Below are 27,328 nucleotides of genomic sequence, written 5' to 3' on the forward strand. Positions count from 1 at the left end.
ATCAGACCCTCTGCTTTGCCTGTTCCTTTTTTCCTTTCTTCTTCTGACCTCTCAGCACCAGGGCTGGCAGCGAGCCTTCATGCCCGGGAACACCATGAGCAGTGAGCCCTGCAACAGTGCATGCTCTGTGAGCGCCAGAGAAATGTGGGGAAGTGCCCCGCAGCAACACGTGGGGAAGCAGCCCCAGAGCATAGCGTGTGCCGGTGACGTCAGGCGGAGCAGGCAGCACTTGGGGGCGATGGAGGGGCTGAGTAACGACTCCTGGTACAGCATGACTTACCTGGTTGCTGTTGAGTGCCGGTGAGGAGCGGACGGACTGTAGGCTGCAGCAATGTGGGACAATTGCTGGTCTTGGGGCAGGTGCCACGTGCTGAGCTGCTATTACCAGACTGTAATTTAAAACCTTTCACTGTGCTGTAACTACCTCTTTAAGTAATGCTTATGCTTTCCTTTAATTCTCTTTGCGTAAGACCGTTATGTTTGTTTTTACTCTGCAAGCGTTGCACTGACATAATTGACTCTAGGATGGTGCCATTAAAAGACAGCATTGTAAACACTTCTGACTGTGCTCCTGTACTTTTGTATCGTCGTACAAGTGAGATAAAGGGTATTCTATTCAGTTCAGTCCTTGCTTAACATTGTTATTACTGTTCTGGAATATACAACTTTAATGAAATGTGAGTGAGTCAGATTTTCTCCTTATAACCAATGCAAATGCTTTAAATGGATTCAGTGGGATGCTCTCTTCAAAAAAATTCAAATGTTATGTCATGGAACTACCAGCTAATTGATAAATGAAACAGTGTCTTTCTGTGCTGTAAATAAGTTAACACCACATCAGCTATATTACTAAATGGAGAGTATATCTCATTTTTATTACAAACCTTTGAGTTTGTCATGATCAAAGCTAATGATAGCACTGGATCAGTCTAAATCCTAGAGTGCGACTGTGCAAGAATGATTTACTTTCATTTTGTTTACTATCCTGGTCAGACTCTGAACATATTGACAAGAGACTGTCATTGTACTTTTAACAAAAGACATTACAGTTTAAAATGCACAAGGAAAAGACACAAAAAACGTCAGTGAAGCATCAATCTGTCCCTGTGATAAAGCTGTCTGTTCAGCTGGGGTATGACTTTCATCACTTTCCTTTGGGCCAAGTTCTACATTCACATGATGTGATTTTCTTTGGTCAGCGTCTCTTCCTGAGATCCTCAAACAAGCTTTCACCTCAGCTCACTGTCATCCGTCCCTTAAACCCATTTCTCCAATAGCTTTGTAGGATGTCTTCCTTTCTGATCCTCCACAATGTTCTGCACTGAGGTTTTATTCTCAGCACCACAGGGCCTCTCCTCAACCCTGCCGTGACTGTTTTAGAGACTGACTCGAGAGATGGGCCAAAATACAAGCCTTCAAAAAAAAGCAATAAATGCAAGCCTTTGTTAATGACACATCCTGCAGACATTTTTAACAAATATAGCTGTTAATTGGCACCAATTACAGCTTACGATTCTTCATTACCACAAGGGTAAAGCATAAAAATACTGTGTAACCCGAAAATCTCTTTGGCATACTCTGATGTCATGAAAGGCACTTAATAAATTAAGTTCCGTCCTTTAATCATTCTGTGTTGTGTGACTCTGTTTTACCGAAGCTCGTCTGATGCTTTCCCAAAGGTTATTGATTTTGTCTCTTGATATTTGGCCAGCAGGTTGCAACATTGCCCCAACTCTTTTTCATTTCATAACATTATACTTTGTCAGCTGCATTGCCATTGGAGATGTATTCTCATTGCCAGTGTTAGCTCCATCAAGAAATGTGGTTGATTTTTAATGTAAAGACTCACCGTTTAGTTACTGATGTTAATGTTTTGTCAACAACAGATTTAAGGGATTGGATCAATAGGATTGAAGGGGCAGAGAGAAAAGAGGAGTTGAGGCCATAGGCAAATCACCATGATTTAATTCAATAGGGGAGCACATTTGATGGTCTGAATGGCCTATTCCTCTTGCTAGTTCTTCTGTGTTTGTGTTTTAGAGATGACGGAACAACAAATCTTTGGCACCCCAAATTGTAACCTGATCAGCTTCATACCCGCTGGATGTTTGAGGCTGGTGTATTGAGGCAAAAGAACGGGGAGCAGCAATAGGGCAGTGGGCTGTTTGAGCTGGTACCATTTTCAATCTGATCATAGCTAATCCTTCGCAGTGGGGTTATAAACCACTCAGAGATAGTAAGAACTGCAGATGCTGGAGTCAGAGATAACACAGTGTGGAGCTGGAGGAACACAGCAGGCCAGGCAGCATGACAGAGGAACAGGAAACCTGACGTTTCGGGCCTGGACCTTACTTCAGAAAATTTCCACTGTGTTATCTCTGATTCCAGCATCGGCAGTTCTTACTATAGCTAATCCTTGATCTCAATGCTATATTCCTATATTATTTTTTCAATCCTGATTTTGGATCATTTTCCCAACAGATTTAGCAACGCCAACATCGTTCACGGGTAATTTTTGTCCTGATTTTTTAAAAAATGTTTTTACTGGATAGATGAATCAGTAAGTGACAGATGCTGTTGGTTTTGGAGAGCGTTTACAGCTTTGGGAGGGACTAGGTTTTCTTTCCTGCCTTGCAGTTGGTTGAAAAGCCCTCGCCACCCACTGCAGTGAAGTACATAACAAAGCTTCGACAGGGGACACTTCAGATCATCAGAGAGCAACAATTTAACACCATCCCAACCAGTGTGAGATTTTCCTTTTTGCAGCTGTTCAGTGCAGGAGCTGAGTTTGAATAGAAACTGCAGCCTCTCTTGTTGCTAGTTTCGAATTCAGGATGTCGGTTGCAAATGTTTTCCCTGTCGATGCTGTCACCCTGGTGCTGCTGGGCGTTCTGACCATTATCATCCTGCTGTATTTCAACAACGGCTTAAAAACTCCCGGAGTCAGTAACTTCCCCCCGGGACCCCCTCCTCTCCCATTGATCGGGAACCTGCACATGTTGGATCTGAAGAGGCTGAACAAATCTTTGATGAAGGTAAGATGGAGTTAGACTCGGACAGTAAATCAGAGATAATAAAATGTGAGGCTGGATGAACACAGCAGGCACAGCAGCATCCCAGGAACACAAAAGATGACATTTCGGGCCTAGACCCTTCAAGACCTCATTTGCTCTTTGCCATTTCTGTTCAGCGCTTGAGGATGTGAATTTCTGCACTGAATGTGTAATATCAATGCACGTTATTGTCACCGTTCCAAACCAACCAGAATCCAACTGATATTACCTGGAAATTGACACCACGTTGGGCAGATAATGGAACTGGGTGTAATGTTCCCCTGGACCCTGACCACTGATATCAGTGGGCCTGTCTGAGTATTTAATATTAGTCAGGGCCGAAAAGGCTCCACGAATGAACTGGGGCAAAAACAGAAGTAAGAAGCGACTTTAATTAAATGTCCTTTGGGAGCGGGAGACCATGTTCTCCTGCCACTCCAGTGTCCAACAGTTGCACAATTCTCTAAGGCATCAGTAGGCCTGACATTTTCCATCTCCAGGAATAGTGGTGTGCAGCCTGGGTGTGTGGTCCGTTGAACAGTCTGAAAAGTCACTGGTGTGGTGAAATCAGCTGAAGAAACTTTCACTGCCACGAGACCAACTTCCTCCAGCAGATCATCAGACTGTAGCCTTACCCTTTAGATTTGCATCTCTCCCTCAAACACTTAATTCTCCAGTTTTAAACCACAAGATAACAGGTTTATTGGGATTTAATCTCAAAACATGCTTTCCATCACAAGGTTTCTGAAACCAACAGCAGAAGCGTAAGACCAATGTGGTGAGAGATGTCTCAGGTACTGGCCTGTCTCATGGTGACTGAGTCAAGATCTAGCTGAAGGTATATGGATGGTATAGTAGAGGGAGAGGGAGCAGGATGTTAGTGAGAATGTTGCATTGTATTTGAGTGATATGCTGACAGACTTGAATACAACTCGAGATGGGGTGAGGTGTAAGAAATGGATCTGAAGCTGATGCCTTTGAAAATTGTCATGCATAAACTTGTAATAATTGGTCATGTAAACCTTTTCTTGAAGCTATCTGAGAAATATGGCAAAGTATTTAGCGTCAAGCTGGGATCCACAACTACAGTGGTGCTGACTGGCTATGAAGCAGTGAAGGATGCCCTCGTGAACAATGCAGATGAATTTGCAGAAAGAGCACACCTCCCAATATTTGAAGAAAATTTGAAAGGACATGGTAATTTACATCTTTAGCTTCACTGTTGTAAAATTTGTGAGTTGGATAATGAATACTTCTCAGGACTTGACAATAATTAGTTTTTTTCTAAAGCGTTCTGTTTCAAAAACCTTCAGAAAATGAATAACAGTGTTCAGTAACTCGCTGCAATTTCTAAAACATATGGTTGTACTTAATTGTGCAATATCTGAAAATGATAGCTGTTATATGGCCATTTGTGATGTTAACATGGGGATGTTTAGTAAATACATTTGGCATCCTATTTTGCATGATTCTTACAGAGATATGAATGATAATACACAAAGGTTATATTGGAGGTTTGGGAACATAACTTGTTCTGACACCAAGTGAGACCTTGAATCATGTGTAAAATAACTTGCCTTTGCCTAATTTTTTTATACCTTCCGTGAACAGAAGCCTATTGACCTCAGTTTAAACTTAATAATTGACCCAGTGTCAACTGACATACATCTTTCATGAAGCTAGGTAGTATGAGGCTTGGAAAGAACTTAAATTCTGGCATGGACCATCTAGGCCAAATAACTTGTTTCTGTGCTGTAAATTCAATGCAGGTTTGTATTTGTAGACAAAGCAATGACTTTTCAAATGATAAAGCATTTATGCACATTGTGGTGTTGTGAATTCAGGCATTTTCTGTTCGACAATCAACTCATCAATCCCATGTTGACGGAAAGACAGCACGAAGTAGTATGGGTAGCCCACTGCATTGTGAGACAATGTATTCACAGCTATGGCACAATCAGTAGCTTTCTTGTCTCAGAGTCAGATAAAATGGGTGCAAATTCCACCTCAGAGTTTCAAACATCTTGTCCTTGTTAAAACTCCCAGGTAGTGGAGTCACGCTCGTTTGTCAAAGGTACACTTAATGAAGTTCCCATCTTTCTTCTCAAATGGGCATAAGTTGTCTCAAGTCATTTTAAAGTGGCGCACTGTTTTCATGGTGTCCTAGCTGCTATGTTCTGAGGGAAGAGTAAAAAAAATTAGGCGTGCCTTCACTCAAATTTAGACAGTTAGGAGGTGATCTGATTCATGTCTTTGAGATACAAACAGAAAAAGACATGGTAGATGAAGTTAAACTACTTCCATGGGTTGGAGATTGTAAAACTAGGGGGCATCATCTGAGATGTGGGTCAGACTATTCAGGAGAAATGTTTGGAAGAACAAATGATGGCAGATGTCGGGAACTCTCTTCCACAAACGGGAATTGTTACTGGCTCAGTTGTTAATTTTAAATCTGAAATAGGGGAATCTCTGTCAAGCAATGGAGTTAGGCCATAGACCAGCCAGGATCTCATTGAATTTTGGAATACACTTGGGGAGCAGAATGGCCACCTTTTCATCCAATGTTACTGTATTCCTATTTGTACCCGAATCTACATCCAAACAATGGCTAATTTGTGGAAGCTTGCTGTGAATATGTTAGTGACCATACTTCTAAATTCAAACAGTCACTACACCTGAAAAATAACTCAGCGACTGAAGCATTTAGGATGCCCACAGGTCACCCATTAAAATGTACTGCAGAAATATTGCACTCTGCAAATGCAAACCTTTCTCAGTTCACTGTGCTCAATTTCCCACAAAGACATGCCCTCAATTCTTACAAGAAGTTTGTCATTTAAAATGAATATTGCAAGAGTCACATTATTTGATTAATTCTGATGGATTGAATTTAAGGTCTTATTTTTGGTCATGGGGAATCATGGAAGCAAATGCGAAGATTTACCCTCATCACGTTACGAAATTTTGGAATGGGAAAAAAAACCATTGAAGACAAAATAATTGAGGAATCAGATTTTCTGGTAAAAATGATTGATTCTCATAAAGGTGAGTTTGTGCAAGGTAAACAAACAGATTTACCATTGTTTCTATTCTTTGTGTGTTTTATGTATGAATGCAGATGTACATTAAAGAATCACAGAAACCTATATCACCTTTGCATATGGAAGGAATTTGAAAAATTCTGGTGAGAGTGTCTGCTATCTCCTGTCTATCTTCCTTTAACAGCCAAGGTAACAAGCTTCAGGGCCTTACCTGAAGAGTTGTGCAACTCTGATTTCCTGTAAAGGGTCAATGCACGATTGAGAGTGATCTTTAAAATTTATTTTGCAGGCCAACCGTTTAATCCAACTCTCCAAATGAGCTGTGTTGTGGCCAATGTAATTTGCTCTATAGTTTTTGGTGACAGATTTGACTATGAGGATGAAAAGTTTGTCAGCTTAATAAAGAGAGTAAATGAAAACATTCAACTTATTGGTTCACCTATAGTCCACGTAAGTCTTATCTTTCATTTGAATAGTAATACATTCCAGAATAGATCATTTGCAACTTGCAATAATTGGAAAGGGTCTGTAAGTGGAGCCTTAGTAAACCCGTGGTGCAGTGTAATTGGATATTAATTGCCCGGTTAAGGCCCTTGATTGGACTGAGGGCAGGCATTCTGCAAGGGTGGCAATGTTGTCCATAGACTTTTACAGCCTCCTGTGACTGTAAATGTGCGAACAAAACTGTACCCTACAACTCAGCTTTGAATAGGTTCAATATGGAATCCAGTATTGAATTCCAATATCTAAAAACACTTTGAGAAAAGAAATCACTCGACATCGATGTTTGAAATGAGGTATGAACTCTTATTTTCATAGTTTACAGTCCTGGTTCCAAATACTTTGACAAGTGAAAATATCTGCTCAACTACCTTGTCAAGCTGCCTGAGAATTTTGAGTTTCAGAAAGATACTTATTATTCATTAAACCTAAACCATAGGCCCCACCTTTGCATGTTTGTCCTTGTGAGACAGTCCATTTATCTCAGAAATTCAACTGACAAATCTTCTCTGAAACTCCTCCAACTGAAATAAAACGCTCTTTACGTAAGGAACAGTACACAGCAGCTGAGGTGTGGTGTCATAAACAAATAAATGATTCCACATCTTCACTTGTCCCATGTTCCAGCCCTTAGCCCATAGCCTTGAGTGTATTGACACTTCAGTGCATATTCACATGCTTATTAAACGTTGTGATGTTTCCTGTCTCAACTACATCCGCAGGCTATGTATTCAAGATTCCCAATATCCTCTGAAATCCTCCCTAAACCTTCTGCCATTCACTCTTCACTAAGGGGGACAGCTGCTTTCTATCCAGCCTGTCCATACACCTTGGGAATTTTATACACCTCAGTCAGATCCACCCTCATTCTTCTGTATAACAGTGGTGGAGGGATGAATGTTTGATGCTTTGGTCTGTATGGCATTGACCTTCTTGAGTGTTGTTGGAGTTGCACTCATCCAGGAAGGTAGGGAGTATTCCATTGTACTCGTGTGGCATGTATATGAGGAACATATCACATGTTTGCTGCATATTTGCATGTATTTGAAACATTGCTGTGTGAACCAAGAGACACTTATGGGAATAACAGGAAGTCACTGCAAAAGTGGTTTCACCACAAATGTGATGGTAATATCTGTGCTGATTTCATAGGCTCCAATTTGAGAAGTTCTCAACGATGGAAGCATAACTGAGTGGCTATGAGTTTGAGCTCAATGATGAACTAATTAAATTGACAAAGATTGTCAATGGTCTGAACAGATTTCTATTGCTCCTGTTTTGGAACGAATGAATGTTATGAGTCTAAAAGAGGCACCTTTTGGGGATAGCCATTCAAAAGCATTAATGCACAGTGTGCATAGTTTGCACGCACTAATATCACATCAAATTTCTGCCTGGTGATCACACAGAATACATTTCAGGAATTATGCCATAGAATCATACACCAAAGAAGGCAATCGCTTGGACCAGTGTTCCCAAGCCAACTCTTTTGAAAGAGTTATGCAGTCACTCCAAGTCACTTCCTCATTCCATAATTGTTCAAGTTGTTTGCTTCAAGTATTTATCCAATTCAACTTTGAAAGATATTATATATTTTAGGCAGCTCTTTCACGCATTGCATAATGATAACTATTGTAAGTACCTATTATTAGTCACAATGTTTAAAAACACAATATATCTAGCAAAAATTCGTAATGTTTTATCTGTCACTTTTTTAAAATTGACAAGTCAGTACATGTGAGCAGATAATTGGTTTGCTTTGATATTTACATCAGTAGCATGACATTGTTTGATTCTGAAGGTGTACAATGCATTTCCACTCCTGAGATTCCTTCCAGGATTGCACAATAAGGTTTTCACCAACGTAGAGCAGAATGTTGAATTGCTCAAAGGCTTCTTCAAGGAAAATCGTCAGAAATTCGATTGCAATGACCTGAGGAGCTTTATTGATGCATTCATGTTCAGACAACAGAAGGTAAAAACTCCGCTTTCTTTTTAAGTGCATTGTCGCTTTTCTAAAGTTACATTTATGTATTTCAGAAAAAACGGTCAACTTTCTTCAGTGCAGTATTGGCATGATAGGGTGAATAGACTCCTTCGATGCAAATGTATATGATTCTAGGTAAAGGCTGTGAACAGGCTCATTCCTTTTAGAAAGAAAGAACTGCATTTGCACAGTAACTTTCATAACCGCAAGATACCCCTAAGAACATAACAGCTGATGAAGCAGTTTTGAAGTGTCGTTTCTTTTCTGATCTGGAGTTGTCCAACATCAATAGAACCTGGCCAGAACCACATTATAATATTGATTGCATTACGAAAATCACTTTATTGATTTCAAAATGCTTTGGGACGTTTTCAGATCTTGAAAGGCGCAATACAAAAGATTGTTTTTTGCTGTATATCGACTGAAAGGCAGTCAGTGCCTCAAAGTAACATCTTATCCAAGTGACTGCATCTTTGACAGTGCAGCATTCCTCAGTACTACACTGGAATAAACAAGCTGGTGCCTCATGTCGTTGGCCCCTATTCTGTGCTGCAATACCCAATAATGAGTGTGCCGGGTTAATTATGCATCATAGCACATACAGTACAGGACCCAATACAATTCTTTGCAATTGAATTCTTAATTTTGCTTTTAGGAATCGGACAACCCAAATTCATATTTCCATGAAGACAACTTAATGTATACGACAATGCACCTGTTTGCTGCAGGGATGGAGACCATCTCAGCCACACTTCGTTGGGGAATGCTTCTGATGATGAAATATCCAGAGATCCAGAGTAAGAAGCACTCTTATTAATTCCACTCTGGAGCTGACCTTGTTGTATGATTTTCAATGTCTCATTTTCTCCATTTACCACTGTTGAGATTTTGAACTTGTTTGTACATATCATGACACTACTTACAATGACATTAAAAACGTGTTTGTTTTGCAGAAAAGGTTCATGAGGAAATTACCAGAGTTATTGGATCGGAACGACCACCCAGAATTGAAGATCGGAAAGATTTGCCTTACACTGATGCAGTGATCCATGAAATCCAGAGGTTTGGTGACATTGCACCGCTGAGCATTCCACGTGAAACAACAGTGGATGTAAATTTCAGAGGTTACTTCATTCCAAAGGTAACCTTGGGAACTATTATTCTGACACTTAATGAAGGTTGTCTGAGAAAGAGAAAAGCTGTCATGGTTACATTTGGTGCACTCCACAACATTGGAACCTAAGTAACTATCTCATTAACTTTTCTATGGAGAGAGATTTAGAGTGGATGTTTGGATTTTCTTTTCACTCAGTGGGCAGTTGGTGGGAATCTGGAAATCACCATCTGTAAAGGTGAACCCTCATAACATTTAAGGAAATTTCAGCTGTATACTTGCATTGCCAAGGCATACCAGGCTGCAGGCTAAATGCTGGAGAATGGGATTAGAATTGTTAGGTACTTGGTTTGACTGAATCAGACTCACTGAGCTGAACGATATTTTTCTGTGTTGTAGACTTGTCTGACTCTAGTTTGTGACGAATATAGGTATGATGAAACATATCAGAGCATTTCGTTATTAAAGTTGCAAATTACTGTTTAATTACTAACAGAGAGAGGAGAGTGGGAATAATTATACAGCTCTGTTTTATCAAATAGCAGAGGAGGCTTAAGGTGCTCATTGGTCCCCCACTCCTAATTTGTGCATTTGTGTGGCTCAAAACCAGTGGGCAAAATGTCTCCTCTTTTTCTGCATCATTCTGTTGGATTTTACTGTAAAACAATAGAAAGAACAGAGAAGAAGGGAGATTAAAGTGATTTTCTTTAACAGCAACAACTTGTATTTGCTTAGTATCTTTAATATGGTAGACTGTCCTAAAAATGAACTCAGGCTGGATACCAGAAAAATAACAGTACCGAACCATATGGGGAGGTGATATGAAAAGTGATGAAGACATGGTCAAAGAGGTCGGCTGTAAAAGAAGACTTGCATTTATATCACACTTTCTGCAACCACCAAACCTGTCAAAGCAGTTCACAGCCAACGAAATAGTTGTGAATTGAGTGCAGTCTCCATTGTGATGTCACAAATGCAGGCGGCAATAGACACTTCGCAACATCCTAAAAAAAACCAGCAAAATGATAATGAGAAGATGACCTCTTCTTTGTGATATTGGCTTAAGGATAAATATTCACCAGAACACTGGGGATAAGTGCTATCCGCTTTGTCAAAACAACATCTTCTCAAAGACCATTGCTGTGGCTTTATCGCTTGTCTGCAGTGGAGGGCTGGTTGTGAGAGGTTGTGGCTTTTATGTTTCAGTCATAGGGTGGAATTTCAATCCAGGAGTGACCAATTCAGGGGTCAATGTTGTATAGCTAAGCATGAAGGAGGGAAGAGAGATAGTCAGGTTGAGAAGATTAGAAAGGGAATTCCAGAGCTTAGAGTCTGGGCAGCAAAAAGCACAGTGGAGCGATTAAAGATGTCAAAGATGCAAGAGTCTGAATTTAAATGAATGGTGTGCCTAACTTACAGATATGATAATTACTTAACAACTGTGCAAATAATTTCATTAATGTCTTTTGAATTGGTTTAATTCCATTTATTTTTGTCACAGTACTGAGATACAGTGAAAAGTATTGCAGCTAACCAGACAAATCATACCTTTCATAACTGCATCAGAGGAATAGAACAGAATGCAGACTATAATGTTACACTGAGAGAATTGTTCATAAATTTGAAAACAGTGGTTCAGAAACTATTTTTACATCTGTTGGCATGTGTGTCCAAAATGTTGTATCTTCTGCCAGATGGAAGAAGGTGGAAGAGAGTAGGGGAGGGCTGTTTGATTTTGTGGCTGCTTTCTTGGGGCAGTCCGAAGTGTAGACAGGGTCAATGGAAGGAAACCTGGTGACCATGATGGATTAAAAAGAATAGAGAATCATACTCTGATTATATTTTCGATATTTTCAGGGAACCCAGGTGATTCCATTGCTGTCCTCTGTGCTGTACGACAAAACCCAATGGGAGAAACCAGATGAGTTCAACCCATCTCACTTTCTGAATGCTGAGGGCAAGTTTGTGAAGAGAGATGCCTTCATGCCGTTCTCTGCAGGTAAAGCATCTTATTAACTTTTAAGTTATATATGGTGGGAATTTTCCCTGACTGTCCAAGACAGTATAAAATGTTGGAAGTGCAGTAGAAGGCAATTCTTTTCCATTAAGTTAATTTTGTTGCAATGTGGTAAGTTGTGTTGCTGCAAAGGGATGAGCTATGGTCAAAATAGAGTCCAATTCAACCTCTGTGTGTGAGAAACAGTCCCTGCTCACAAATTCAGCCTGAGACAAAGCCTTGGAAACAAGACAATTTTACTCTGTACGATCTTGCAAGAAAGGGTGTCTGCTAGACAGGCTCACGCCTCCCTGCTCCCATTGGTCTTATCCTATCATTCCCCGTCCTGCCTGACAGCCCTTGTTTATTGGTGATAATGGGAACTGCAGATGCTGGAGAATCCAAGATAATGAAATGTGAGGCTGGATGAACACAGCAGGCCCAGCAGGGTCTAGGCCCGAAACGTTAGCTTTTGTGCTCCTGAGATGCTGCTGGGCCTGCAGTGTTCATCCAGCCTTACATTTCAGCCCTTGTTTATTGTTCCCTTTACTGCCAGCTGAAGGCCCCATTCCCTTTTTTTACTGCAATCCTTATTTGGCTATCTTAAAGAGCACTAGACATGCTGTACATGTGAATCTTCAGGTTTGCAGAAATAAGCCTCTGCTACAACACCCTTATCTCTACCATGTCCTTGTCTGCAAAAAGAGTGTTTCTGGTCGTGCTAACTGCCATCTTTGCAGAACCTAATCTCTGGTTAATGATATACTTCTGCTATAAAATCTTGTGAATTCCTGCATCTGCAAGATCCCACTATTCATCCTACGTCTGCATAAACAACATGTTTCATTTCTCACATATGTATACAACTTTTAACCAGGGGAGTGAGCAGTCAGGATTGGGAATCCAGTTACTCAAGACTGTCAAAGCCTACACTGGCTTGCAAAAGCGAGACCAGCTATCAAAACACAGACTGGGAACTGATGGAAGTAAAGTTATTAAAAATGCATTGTTCCAATTTTAGGGTATTGTGAGTGCATCACACCAATGTCTTTGGGTTTTGGTCCTGTTGAAATGTGGGGAAACATGGCAGCACAGTGTTTCAGTGGTTAGCACTGTTGCCTAACAGCACCATGGACCTGGGGTTGATTCCACCCTTGGGTAACTGTCTGTATGGAATTTGCACATTCTCCCTGGGTGTCTGTGGTTCACCACTGGGAGCTTTGGTTTCATTCCTTAATCCAAAGATGTGCAGGTCCCTTGCTGTCCAGTGATGTACAGGATGGGTGGTTGAGCGATCAGAAATACAGAATTACAGGGATAGGGTGGAGGGGTGGGTCTGGCTGGGATGCTCTTGGGATGCTCAGTGTTGACTCGGTGGGCTGAATAGCTTGCTCCTGCACTGTATGGATTGGATGATTCTAGGTTCAACATCACATCTGAAATATCGTCATTCTGACATTGACAAACACAGTACTGCAGCAGGTGTGTTTGGGATGGTGGCAGGCTTCTGGAATGTTGTTGGAAGTGAATGCGTTGAGGTAGCTCGGGAATATTCTTTCACACGAGAGAGAAACAGAGTTAATATTTTGAGTCTGGAATTACTTCTTCAGAACTGAAAGGTGTTGGATTGTGTTTCTATAAATACTTTTGACAAAGACAGAGGAGGAACAGGGGGCAAACATTATAAAGGCCCAGTGCAAAAACCAAATGGATTGGTGATGGGGGTGAAAGCAGAACAGAGTTTAAAAACGGCTGTAAACTAAAGATCAAAAGGGAGAGAATGGTTCCTGTCCATACATGCTAGCAGACCCACTGAGTTCCTCCAGCATTTTCTTTGTGTGCTTCCAAGTTCCAGCATCTGTAGTGATTTGCTTTAAACTGCAGTTGACCATGACCTGTCAGGTTCCTGCCCTTGAATGTGATCAGTCTCTCACCATTAAGTCGTTCTTGTGTTAATTACATTCTTGTTACACAAGTTCTGTATCTTTATGTGGGGAGGTGTCCCCGTGTCTCATTATGCCCATAGTCTGTGACATTGATATTTCTTGCAGTAAATGTACCAATTCCAACTTTTTTTTGTAGTCCTTAAGGGCTTGTATCCCAAATTGTCTGTTTTCAGGTGACTGCTGTCCCCCCAGAACCATGGCAGGCATCTTTTCAGGTTAATTAATTTAATTTCAATTTGAAGAGATGTGAAATAATGTAGAGCTTCACGACAAGTTTATGTTAGAACTGTAATGTTATATTTCAGAAATTCAATTGTCTTTAAATATGACTGTTTGTTTATTTCAAGAGCCGTTTTGACATATTGCAGCATTGTGTTTTTTGCAGGTCGGAGGACTTGCACTGGAGAGACGCTGGCTAAAATGGAATTGTTCCTGTTCTTTACCATTTTGATCCAAAAATTTATGTTTCAAGTTCCACCCAATGTCAGTGAACTGAAGCTTGAGTCTGGTGTAGGTGGAACTTCATTCCCAAAGTACCCATATGTGTGTGCTGTGCGTCGCTGATGTAACCACTTCACTCATGATTTACCTGATCTGTTGTTTCATGGATCAGTTTCATTATTCAATGGCTGTTATGTTTGATCTTTGATCTGCTTGCTGGGTTTGCTGGATCTGGTTTCCTGTTTGACTCCAGTGAAAAAATTGCCTCTCTAACCGTGACTGGACAGTGAGTAGGCATCACCTGAGGAACAGTATGTTTGACAGTAAATTGCCATCAGTGGGAATCCAAATTACTAACAGTATACAATATTTGTTGATTAGAAGTGATAGGCATGAGGCAATTTCAGAGAAATCTACAGCCTCTCTTTTATAAATGTATCTATTATTTCATTTTTCTTATAAAGCAGAAATTATCTCCACCCTCCCCTCATTTAGTCCTTTGTTTGAAACATATCGCTACAGATTCCATAGTATTGCTCTCAACAGATGGCATGGCGATTTAATCATCAGTTAGTTGTTTCTCTTGAAAAATAAATTTATGGTGATAAAAATATTCATTCATGGAGAAAGAGATACTGAGTTCAGTAGCTCCTCCAAAACATTTTGAAATCTACATGTTCAGCAATTCTGCAGTGGCTTATTCATGGACCATAATCGTTTTTATTTCCTGAATGATTCTGTGACAAGAATTTAAGACTGTTTCTGTGGAGTTTAACCAAACCATTTAAAAATATTTATCTCACAGAAAAGTAACATTATAGCAGGTCCTTTGTCAACGGCGAAGATGTAAGAAAATGAATCCGGGATATCTAAGTGTAGAGCTGGATGAACACAGCAGGCCAAGCAGCATCTTAGCAGCACAAAAGCCGACATTTCAGGACTAGGCCCCTCATCAGAAAATGAATGTGGTGATCAAAATGGAGTAGGGTAAAACTTCATTGGCAGAAAAACCTTGTGTTTAACACGGATAGATTATTACCATCAATGTAATGATTTTTGTGGGTGACAAGTACGATAAGGTTTTATAATACCACATTGTTATTTAAAACTTGTTTTTTTTAAAGTAGAAGTCAATGTGATGTTGGTTTTAGTTCCGTGAAGCTGACCTGTTACATTTTAAAAGGTCAGAAAGACCATAAGACCATAAGACATAGGATGGAAGTAAGGCCACCTGGCCCATCAAGTCCACTCCGCCATTTAAATCATGGCTGATGGGCATTTCAACTCCACTTCCCTGCACTCTCCCTGTAGCCCTTGATTCCTTTTGAGATCAAGAATTTGTTGATCTCTGCCTTGAAGGCATCCAACGTCCCGGCCTCCATGGCACTCTGCGGCAATGAATTCCACAAGCCCACCACTGTCTGACTGAAGAAATATCGTTGAGTTTAAAACAGTATTTCCAACAAAAGCATGTGTCTTAAACTAAAGAAGCTACATTTTGGGACATTTGACAAATTTTTACGAAGTTGCGTTTGGAACAGTTGGAAAATAGCCCAGAGCTTTTCTTAAAGAGTTCAGTGAGAAAAGGTTAGTGGGCTAACTTGTCCTTGTGTCAGTTGGAGAAATGTGAAGAATCACATCTGGCTAATGCATATGAAGTGATCAATACGAAATGCTTGTGACCTTGTTAGATGAGTCAGTAATTTTAACATGAAGAAAGGAGTGTTACTTTACTGGTATTGATTGTCCGTAAAAGAGATTGCTTATGAAAACAGTTGAATCTTTTTGCTACTTTTGATAAATACGACCATTTTGTGAAAGGTCTTATCACTCATGTTCATTACACAAAACAAAATAATAAGACAATCTTGTTTTGTTGAACATATATAGAAATCCTTGTGAGAGTATGTTCACAGTAAGCCAAATTGCAAATATAAAATTAATGATCAGTCAATGCAGATTTTACTCTGGGATCTGACTTATCCAATATTACCTTCAACAGGGATCATAACAATATGGATTGTTGATCTCTCAATTCCTCAGGCTAACTTAATAGGACTTAACTTCCTATTTCCTGGGACTTCCATGGACTGAAATTATTTTAAAAAGGCACCAGAAAGCATGGATTTAAAAATGGCACTGCATTTACCTGACCCACATGAGTTGGCTAGGTTTCATTAAACTGATGCAGATTAAACAAAAGACAGTCTGAGTTAAAATTAACATTTTACCCAAGGACAATGGAACAAGTCAGCCCAGCCCACTGGGAGGCATGAAAAACTTTGGTCTAGTTTACTTGTGCCATTATGAGAATCTTCAGATGTTGGAGGTGAACGACTGCGGAGAGTAATCAAATTTGCAAAGCATAACTTCAGCAGACGGAATATATAAACTAACTCCTATTTCAAGCAATAGTGATAATGGGAACTGCAGATGCTGGAGAATCCAAGATAACAAAGTGTGAAGCTAGATGAACACAGCAGGGCAAGCAGCATCTCAGGAGCACAAAAGCTGACGTTTCGGGCCTAGACCCTTCATCAGAGAACCTCTCTGATGAAGGGTCTAGGCCCGAAACGTCAGCTTTTGTGCTCCTAAGATGCTGCTTGGCCTGCTGTGTTCATCCAGCTCCACACTTTGTTATCCGATTTCAAGCAAATTGCTTTTTGACTGGAGAGAGGGATGTTAGAGAAGAATGAATTGTTGAAAACAACTTAAAACATAACTTCAATATTTACTGCTTCTGATGTGTTTCTCAACCTCATTCTCCTGCCTTCTCCATATAGCCATTGATCCTAATACATATCAAGAACCAATCTATCTGTGTCTAACAAGGTGTGGAGCTGGACAAACACAACAGTCAGGCAGCAATGGAGGAGCAGGAAAGCAGATGTTTCGGGTCGGGACCCTTCTTCGGAAATGGGGGAGGGGAAGGGGACTCTGAAATAAATAGAGTGGAAGGCAAGGACAGAAGGTGGATAGTGGAGCAGATAGATGGAGAGACAGTGAGGTGGTCAGTGAGATGGGAGAAGCAAATAGGTGGGAGCGAAGACAGACAGGTCAAGGAGGTGAGGACGAAGCTAGTACGGTGAGTGTAGTTTGAAGTCGGGGTGGAGGTTGTTCGGTGAGGTGGGAGGAACGGATAGGTGGGAGAAAAAACAGACAGGTCAAGAAGGCGGGGACGACAGGGAGGCCTGGTCTTGGGTTGAGTTTGGGATTGGGCAGATTTTAAAGCTTGTAAAGTCCACATTGAGAACATTGGGTTGTACGCTTCCAAGGCAGAATATGAGGTGCTGTTCCTCCAGTTTTTGAGTTGTTGTCGTTTGTCATGAACCAGGTGTAGGAGCTCCTCACAGCGGTCTCTGTGCCTCCGCTTAGTCTCCCTGATGTAGCAGGGGCCACATCAGGAACAGTGGATACAATAGATCACACGAGCAGATGTGGAGGTGAACATCTGTTTAATGTTGAAGGTTTTCTTGGAGCCTGGGATGGAGGTGAGGGGGATGTGTAGGGGCAGGTATAGCACTTCCTGCGGTTGCAGGGAGAGGTGCTGGGGCTGGTGGGGCAATGGGGAGTGTGGAGCGGACCAGGGAGTCACGGAAAGCAGTCCCTCAGAAAGGCGGATATGGGTGGGGAGGGAAATACATCCTTTGTAGTGGGGTCAGACAGCAGGTGGCAGAAGTGGCTGAAAATGATGTGTTGAATCTGGAGGTAATGGGATGATACCTGAGGAAAAGGGGAGTTCTGTCTTTGTATTTATTGCACTGAGGGCTGAGGTGTGGGAAATGCAACAGATGTGGCCAAGGCTCGGAGACCGCTTTGTGGAACACCTCAGTTTGGTTGACAACAAATAACAACATCTCCCAGTTGCAAAACACTTCAACTCCACCTCCCACTCCCTGGACGACATGTCTATTCTGGGCCTCCTCCTGTGTGACAACAATGCCACCCGGAAACTGGAGAACAGCACCTCATATTCCGCCTTGGGACCCAACAACCAAGTGGTCTCAATGTGGAATTTACAAGCTTCAAAATGTCCCCACCCCAATCTCATCTCACAACCATCCCTCCCTCTCATCCCTGTCTCGTTGACCAATCCATCTTCCCTTGCACCTATCCACTCCGCCCACCTCACCAACCAATCCCCATCAATAACTACCTGCACTCACTATCAACACTCTACCTATCTTCCCCAGCCTCACCCCTCCTCTGCCTATTTATTTCCGAGCTTGCTTCCCCCTCCCCCAATTCTGAAGAAGGGTCCTGACCTGAAAGGTCAGCTTCCCTGCTCCTCTGATGCTGCCTGACCTGCTGTATTCCTTCAGCTCCACGCTGTATTAACAGCCAATGACCTTACAGTTTACCTGTGGTGTCACTCCTTTGCGTTGGGCACTGATCCCTGGCCTCAATTTATCCTGTTAAAAAAACCTCAGAAACTACGAGTCAAAAAGGTGCAAGCGCTTGTTTGGCCTCTTCAGCCAATTCCCAGGCTGCCTCTAAATTCCCCAAACTGTATACTCACTCAGCACATGTCTCATTCTGGATGTGTGATCTCTCCTTCCTGACCATGCGAAGCTGATTGAATTTTCGTCATTATGTCTGAAAATGAACTGAACGTTTGGGGCAGCAGCCGTGTGATAGTTTTACGTCATTGCTTTTTGCTTGGTTTCAGTTTGCATCTCAAAATTTAATCTGATCTCCTCGTTGCAAATCCTAAATTCACAGACCAACTGACGGCAGCTGACACTGTCAGGGAATGTAAAAGAATTGCTCCCTCTACTGCAGCTCAAATAAAAGCACAGTTTAGATCAAATGCCACAGAAAATCTTCGTGGATCAACCAAAGTGCAAGTGAACAATTGCACCAACAAGAGCAGTTTATGCAAAGAATTTGTTTCAAACAATTGGATCTGAGATTCCCTCTTGGCAAGATGGCAGCAGAGTAGGACACTCGAATTGGAGCTCCCCTGCTTTGCCTGTTCTATTTCATCCTTTTTCCTTTCTCTTCTTCTTCTCTCCCCTCAGCACTAGAGCTGGCAGCGAGCCTCCATGCCCTGGAACACTGTCAGCAGCGAGCCCTGCAACAGTGCATGCCATGTGAGTGCCAGAGCATTGTGGGGACATGTCCCACAGCAACACAAGGGGAAGCAGCACCAGAGCATAGCGCGGGCCAGCGATGTGTGGGGGAGCAGGCAGCCCGAGGGGCCGACTGAGTGGCTGAGGTACGAATCCTGGTACAGCATGTCTTACCTGGTTGCTGTTGAGTGCCGGTGAGGAGAGGAACGGAGGCTGGAGCAATGTGGGACAATTGTTGGTCTTGGGCCAAGTGCCAAGTGCTGGATCAAAATTGGATGCATGTTGACCACGGCAACTCAAGAAGACAGCTCACCACCTTCTCAAGGGTATCAAGGGATGGGCAAAAAACTACTGGCCGCCAGCAATGCCAAGAGTGAATGACACAAAAAATTGAATGGTAATTTTTTCCTCTTCATGCAAGAGAAGACCTGTTAATTTCTTATTGCTACTTTTTGGAATCTTACTGTGTGCAATTTGTTTGCCTTTTTAAAATTTCCTCAATGAAAAGTGAGCATCACCATTTGTTAACCATCCCTTGTGAAGGGAAATGGGCCAAAACGCAAGCTTTCAAGAAAAAAACAATAAATGCAAGCCTTTGTTAATGACACAAAGTTTAACAGAGAACATGGCTGTTAATTTGCATCAAATACAGCTTATGATTCTTCATTACCACAATGACAAGCATAAAAAATACATTGTAAACCAGAAATCTCTTTGGTACACTCTGAGGTCATGAAAGGTGGTTTATATATTAAACTTTGTCCTTTAATCATTCTGTGTTGTGTGACTCTGTTTTACCGAAGCTCGTCTGATGCTTTCCCAAAGGTTATTGATTTTGTCTCTTGATATTTGGCCAGCAGGTTGCAACATTGCCCCAACTCTTTTTCATTCCATAATCTTATACTTTGTCAGCTGCATTGCCATTGGAGAAGTATTCTCATTGCCAGTGTTAGCTCCATCAAGAAATGTGGTTGATTTTTAGTGTTAAGACTCACCGTTTGGTGACTGATGTTAATGTTTTGTCAACAACAGATTTAAGGGATTGGATCAATAGGATTGAAGGGGAAGCTCAAAAAGTGGAGCTGAGGCCATAGGCAAATCACCATGATTTAATTCAATAGGGGAACACATTTGATGGTCTGAATGGCCTATTCCTCCTGCTAGTTCTTCTGTGTTTGTGTTTTAGAGATGATGGAACAACAAATCTTTGGCACCCCAAATTGTAACCTGATCAGCTTCATACCCGCTGGGTGTTTGAGGCTGGTGTATTGAGGCAAAGGAACGAAGAGCAGCAATAGGGCAGTGGGCCGTTTGAGCTGGTACCATTTTCAATCTGATCATAGCTAATCCTTCGCAGTGGGGTTATAAACCACTCAGAGATAGTAAGAACTGCAGATGCTGGAGTCAGAGATAACACAGTGTGGAGCTGGAGGAACACAGCAGGCCAGGCAGCATCAGAGGAGCAGGAAAGCTGATGTTTTGGGTCTGGGCCCTTCTTCACAAACTTTTCACTATGTTATCTCTGATTCCAGCATCGGAAAAATTCCAGGTGGAAAAACCCGTCTGGTTCACTCATGTCCTTTGGGGAAGGAAACTGTCTTGCTTACCTGGTCTGGCCTGCATGTGACTCCAGACCCACAGCAATGTGGTTGACTCCCAACTGCCCTCTTGGCAATAAGGGATAGAGTAATAAATGTTGCCAAGCCAGCGATGCCTTCGTACTGTAAATGAATAAAGAACAAAAAGTCTGCATTCAACAGCAAGGTAAGACAAAAGTATGGGAGCATTTATGGTCTGTCTGAGAGGAAATTACTTCCAGAAGTTATTCACTTACTAAGTCTCCAAAGCCTGTCTACCACCGACATGGCACAAGGCAGGAGTGTGATGGAACACTCTCCATTTGCCTGAATGAATGTAGCTGCAACAGTACTCAATTTTAAAAAGGCAAACAAATTGCACACAGTAAGATTCCAAAAAATAGCAATAAGAAATTAACAGGTCTTCCTTGCATGAAGAGGAAAAAATTACCATTCAATTTTTTGTGTCATTCACTCTTGGCATTGCTGGTGGCCAGTAGTTTTTTGCCCGTCCCTTGATACCCTTGAGAAGCTGGTGAGCTGTCTTCTTGCGATACCATCTAGGACAAAGCAGCACACTTGATTGGCAACACATTCACAATCATCCACTCCCTCCACCACCTACACTCGGTAGCAGCAGTATGTACTCTCTGAACAATGCACTGCAGAATTCACTAAAGATCCTCAGACTGCACCTTCCAAACCCACAACCATTTCCAGCCAGAAGGACGATGGCATCTGATACATGGAACACCACCAATTGCAAACTCCCCTCCAAGTCGCTCATCATCCTGACTTGAAACATAGTGCTCTTCCTTCACTGTTGCTCGGTCAACATCCTGAATCCTGTCTCTAACGGCATTGTGGGTCTATCACAGCATGTGGGCCTAAGTGGTTCAGGAAGGCAGCTCAACACCACCTTCTCAAGGGCAACTACACATGGGTAATAAATGTTAGTCAGCCAGCAAGCCCCCACAAACCAGTGAATAAATAAACAAAACGGCCTGGTACTGGGCGTCAATAAATCGTTCTCACTGGCAAGTCTTGGCTTGACTATTCAAGGTATGTGAAGAGATTCAGATTTTAGTTTGTCTGTACTGCGAATTTGCTTTTTGCTGATTTTGCATCATTTTCCCAACAGATTTAGCAATGCTAACATGACGGGTGAGTATGTTCTGCGCTTTGATTTTATTATAATTTTGACCTGATTTATTTATCACTAAGTGAGAGATGGTGTTGTTTTTGGAGAGTGTTTACAGTTGAGAAATTGGATTTTTGGAGGGACTACGTTTTCTTTCCGGCCTTCCAGTTGGTTGAAAAGCCCTCGACACCCACTGCAATGAATTACATAACAAGGCTTCGACAAAGGACACTTCAACAAAGCAACAACTGAAAACCACACCGACCAGTGTGAGATTTTAGTTTTAAATCTTTTTGCAGCTGTTCAGTGCAGGAGCTGAGTTTGAATAGAAACTGCAGCCTCTCTTGTTGCTAATTTCAAATTCAGGATGTCGGTTGCAAATGTTTTCCCTGTCGATGCTGTCACCCTGGTGCTGCTGGGGGCTCTGACCATTATCATCCTGCTGTATTTCAACAACGGCTTAAAAACTCCCGGAGTCAGTAACTTCCCCCCAGGACCCCCTCCTCTCCCATTGATCGGGAACCTGCACATGTTGGATCTGAAGAAGCTGAGCAAATCTTTGATGAAGGTAAGACGGAGTTAGACTCAGACAGTAAATCAGAGACCTCGTTTGCTCTTTGCCATTTCTGTTCAGCGCTTGGCGATGTGAATTTCTGCACTGAGGACATGATACAAATGTAAGTTGTTGGCACTTGTGCAAAACAAACGAGAATCCAACTGATTTCACCCTGAAATTGGCACCATGTTGGCCAGATAATTTTAGATTTACATTTAGACTTTATTGTCATGCGTACTCAAGTACAGTACAGTGAAAAGATTTCACATGGGACAGCATCTTAGGTACATGTACCTAGTTACAAAAACTTAAAAACAAGATGGAAAGAAATAAGGAACAATGGTATAAGTTAAACATTACTGTCCTTCTCAGTATAAAGTTGAAGAATAAAGCTAAAAGTTCAAATATTGCATTCTGAAATGTTTAGCCATGCTACATCCTATAAGGGCTTAATCTCCTCTGCTTTGGCACACTATCCCTGTGCTGGCTCGATCTCCCCTGCTCTCATTGTGGCTGTAGCTGTTGAGGGAACCTCCATCACCATGTTGGGCTTGCTCTTGAGTCCTCAGACTGCCAAAGTCCCAATCCAGGCCCCATCTGCACCAGGGCATCACCTCTGATCCGTGCTCTAGGCATTGAGAGCTCATGGAGTCCCAGGTCAGGCCCCCAACTGCTGCCGCCTCACACTGGATATCTCGATGACCACCACACCCACCAAACCCAATATAACTGCTGCCACTGCCTCGGAAAAAATCTAAATAAAACTAAAACTGAGAAAAACCAGAAGGGAAACGAAAAGAACAGGAAGAGAAGACGGAGTGGATGAGTCTGCTCTGCTGCCATGTTGAATGGAACTGGGTTTAATTTTCCCTAATCGAAGATAAATTCAAGAGCGAACTATGCAGTAAATGGAAAAGTCCTAGGGAAAATTGATGAACAGAGAGATCTGGGTGTTCAGGTCCATTGTTCCCTGAAGGTGACAACGCAGGTCAATAGGGTGGTCAAGAAGGCATACGGCATGCTTTCCTTCATTGGGCGGGGTATTGAGTACAAGAGTTGGCAGGTCATGTTGCAGTTGTATAGGACTTTGGTTTGGCCACATTTGGAGTACTGTGTACAGTTCTGGTCGCCACATTACCAAAAGGATGTGGATGCTTTGGAGAGGGTGCAGAGGAGGCTCACCAGGATGTTGCCTGGTATGGAGGGTGCTAGCTATGAAGGGAGGTTGAATAGATTGGGATTATTTTCAATAGAAAGACAGAGATTGAGGGGGGACCTGTTTGAGGTCGACAAAATCATGAGGGGTATAGACAGGGTGGATAGCAAAAAGCTTTTTCCCAGAGTGGGGGACTCAATTACTAGGGGTCATGAGTTCAAAGTGAGAGGAGGAAAGTTTAAGGGAGATATGCATGGAAAGTTCTTTACACAGAGGGTGGTGGGCGCCTGGAACGCGTTGCCAGCGGAGGTGGTAGACGCAGACAAGTTAGCGTCTTTTAAGATATATTTGGACAGGTACATGGATGGGCAGGGAGCAAATGGACACAGACCGTTAGAAAATAGATGACAGGTTAGACAGTGGATCTTGATCGGCGCAGGCTAGGAGGGCCGAAGGGCCTGTTCCTGTGCTGTAGGTTTCTTTGTTTCTTTGTCTCTTTGTAAACTCTGACCACTGATATCAGTGGGTGTGTCTGAGTATTTAATATTAGTCAGGGCCGAAAAGGCACCATCAATAAACTGGGACAAAAACGGAAGTAAGAAACAACTTTAATTAAATGTCCTTTGGGAGCTTGAGACCATGTTCTTCTGCCACTCCAGTGTCCAACAGTTGCACAATTCTCTAAAGCATCAGTAGGCCTGACATCTTCCATCCCCAGGAATAGTGGTGTGCAGCCTGGGTGTGTGGTCCATTGAACAGTCTGAAAGGTCACTGGTGTGGTGAAACGGAGATATCAGCTGAAGAAACTTTCACTGCCATGAGACCAGCTTCCTCCAGCAGATCATCAGACTGTAACCTCCTGCAGGCTTACCCTTTAGATTTGCATCTCTCCCTCACATACTTAATTCTCCGGTGTTAAACCACAAGGTTTATTGACTCAGTCTCAGAACATCCTTTCCGTTACAGGGGCACACATGTTTTCTGAGATCAATTTCAGAAGCACAAGTCTAATGTAGTCAGAGATGGTTCTGGTACTGGCCTTTCTCATGGTGATTGAGTCAGGATCTAGCATAAGGTATATAGATGGTGTAGTAGAGAGAGGGAGCAGGATCTTAGTGAGAGCGTTACATTGTATTCCAGTGATGTCCTGAGAGAGCTGAAAACAGTTAAAGATATGCTGAAGTTGTGAGAAATGGATTTGATGCTGATGCTTTTGGAGCTGAGCTGGAGCTGATGTGAATGCCAGCTGGATATGCTGCTGAATGAGAGATGAGTGTGTGGCTTCACTGAACAGTCTGAAAGGTCACTGGTGTAATGAACAGCAAAAGGAACTGCCGTGCTAAAACTTGTAATAAATGGTCATGTAAACTTTTTCTTGAAGCTATCTGAGAAATATGGCAAAGTATTTAGCATCAAGCTAGGACCCACAACTACAGTGGTGTTGACTGGGTACGAAGCAGTGAAGGATGCCCTCGAGAACAATGCAGATGCATTTGGAGAAAGAGCACGCATCCCAATATTTGAGGCACTTTCAAAAGGACATGGTAATTTGCATCTTTAGCTTAATTGTTGTATAAGTTATGTCAAAATCAGGCTGTATTCTGTCCCTGTTCGGATAATAAATACTTTTCAGTGTTTTGTACAGGTTAATTTGTTTTTAAGCATTATATTTTAAAGATCTTTGAAAGTTAAAATTTATATATGAATGAGATTATAATTAATTCATTGTATTTTTTAAAATATACAATCGTGCAATATCCAAAAATGATAACCATTAGGGAGCATTTGGTGATTTTGGTGGTGTGGAGATGTTTCGTAAATTCATTGAGCAACTTATTTTCCATGCTTTCTACAGAGATGCTAATACAATATTTAATAATACACAAAGGTTATACTGTAGATTTGGGAACATAATTTGCTTTGACATGGAGTGAGACCATGGCTCATCTGTGAAAAAACTCAATTCTGCCTCAAGCTTCTGAATACCTTTAGTGAACAGAAGCCTTTTGAGCTCCAATCTAAAATTAATATTTGACCCAGTGCCACCTGCGATTTATGTGACATGAAGGAGGGTAAGAAAAAGTCTGTGTAGAGTATAAATGCTGGCATAGAGCATTTGGTCCAAACGACATGTTTTTGTAGTGTACATTCAAAATACACATGTATTGTAGACAACGTAATGCCTTACATATATGATCCTAATATCTCCAATAATAATTTCAAGGCTTCCAACACTTTATATTCAACTTATTTGCTAACTGAAGAAAATTAACTCAATCTATTAAATGCAAATAATTCATATTTGACATTTGTATGACTTTTCTAATGAAAAAGCATTCTAAAGCTTTTGTGCACACAATGGCGTTGTGAAATGTAACATTCTCATATACAGCCATCAGCTCATCAATCCCACGTGGAGTGTACCACAGTTTGAAGTAGTGCAGAGAACCCGCTGCATTTCCATACAATCTACTCTCAGCTATGACGCAATCAGTAGCATTCTTGTTTCTGAGTCAGACATTGTTGGCTAAAGTTCCACACAGAGGTTTGAACATATAATACTCCCAGGAAAGGTGAAGGAAACTTCAATGACAAGACATGTGGAACATCCAGTCAAGAGGAAGAAGGAAGCTTACTTAAGGTTGAGGAAGCAAAAATCGGACAAGGCTCTAGAGGTCGACAAGGTAGCCAGGAAGGAAGTGAAGAATGGACTTAGGAGGGCCAGAAGAGGGTATGAGAAAACTTGGGCCAATGTGATCAAGGAAAACCGCAAGGCATTCTATGCTTACGTGAGGAACAAGAGGATGGCCAGAGTGAGGGTAGGGCCAATCAGGGGTAGTAGAGAGAACTTGTGCACGGAGTCAGAGGAGATGGGGAGGTCCTTAATGAATATTTTGCTTCAGTGAGAGGGACGTTGACATTTGTGAAGACAGCATGAAATAGGCAGATATGGTTGAATAAGTTGATGTTAGGAAGGAGGATGTACTAAAAATTTTGGAAAACAGGAGGATAGATAAGTCCCCTGGGCCAGATGGGATATACCCAAGGTTTCTACAGGAAGTGAGGGAAGAGATTGCTGCCCCTTTGGCAATGATCTTTGCGTTCTCACTGTCCACTGGAGTTTTACCAGAAAATTGGAGGGTAGCAAATGTTATTCCCTTGTTCAAGAAAGGGAATAGGAATAATCCTGAAAATTATAGACCGGTCAGTCTTACTTATGTAGTGGGCAAATTATTGCAGAGGATTCTGAGAGATAGTATTTATGATTATTTGGAAAAGCACAGTTTGATTAGAAATAGTCAGCATGGCTTTGTGAGGGGTAGGTCATGTCTAACCAGCCTTATTGAATTCTTTGAGAATGTGATGAAATACATTGATGAAGGTAGAGCAGTGGTTGTGGTGTATATGGATTTTAGCAAGGCATTTGATAAGTTTCCATGTGGTGGGATCACTGAGAAAGTAAGAAGGCATGGGACTCAGGAAAATTTGGCTGTCTGGATACAAAACTGGCTGCCCAATAGAAGGCAGAGGGTGGGAGTAGATGGAAAGTATTCAGATTAGATCTCAGTGACCAGTGGTGTTCCGCAGGGATCTGTTCTGGGACCTCTGCTCTTTATGATCTTTATAAATGACTTGGATGAGGAAGTAGAAGGATGGATTAGTAAATTTGCTGATGTCCTGAAGGTTGGTGGAGTTGTGGACAGTGAGGAGGGCTGCTGTAGGTTGCAATGGGACATTGACAGGATG

General features: G+C 41.8%; 1 protein-coding gene across 1 annotated transcript in view; it reads left to right on the forward strand.

Moving 5' to 3' along the window:
* Nucleotides 1–2,637: 2,637 nt before the first annotated feature.
* LOC125462219 (uncharacterized) overlaps nt 2,638–27,328 on the forward strand; it is a 33,815-nt gene continuing 9,124 nt past the window's right edge. The window contains exons 1-12 of the mRNA XM_048551975.2: nt 2,638–3,035; nt 4,088–4,250; nt 5,949–6,098; nt 6,384–6,544; nt 8,397–8,570; nt 9,238–9,379; nt 9,536–9,723; nt 11,554–11,695; nt 14,024–14,190; nt 19,107–19,297; nt 22,236–22,437; nt 24,963–25,125. Coding sequence (XP_048407932.2) covers nt 2,835–3,035; nt 4,088–4,250; nt 5,949–6,098; nt 6,384–6,544; nt 8,397–8,570; nt 9,238–9,379; nt 9,536–9,723; nt 11,554–11,695; nt 14,024–14,190; nt 19,107–19,297; nt 22,236–22,437; nt 24,963–25,125 — 2,044 coding nt within the window. The 5' untranslated portion in view covers nt 2,638–2,834. The remainder of the gene's footprint in view (nt 3,036–4,087; nt 4,251–5,948; nt 6,099–6,383; nt 6,545–8,396; nt 8,571–9,237; nt 9,380–9,535; nt 9,724–11,553; nt 11,696–14,023; nt 14,191–19,106; nt 19,298–22,235; nt 22,438–24,962; nt 25,126–27,328) is intronic.

The sequence above is a fragment of the Stegostoma tigrinum genome, chromosome 23, assembly GCF_030684315.1.
Source record: "Stegostoma tigrinum isolate sSteTig4 chromosome 23, sSteTig4.hap1, whole genome shotgun sequence".
In the NCBI taxonomy this organism is placed as follows: Eukaryota; Metazoa; Chordata; class Chondrichthyes; order Orectolobiformes; family Stegostomatidae; genus Stegostoma; species Stegostoma tigrinum.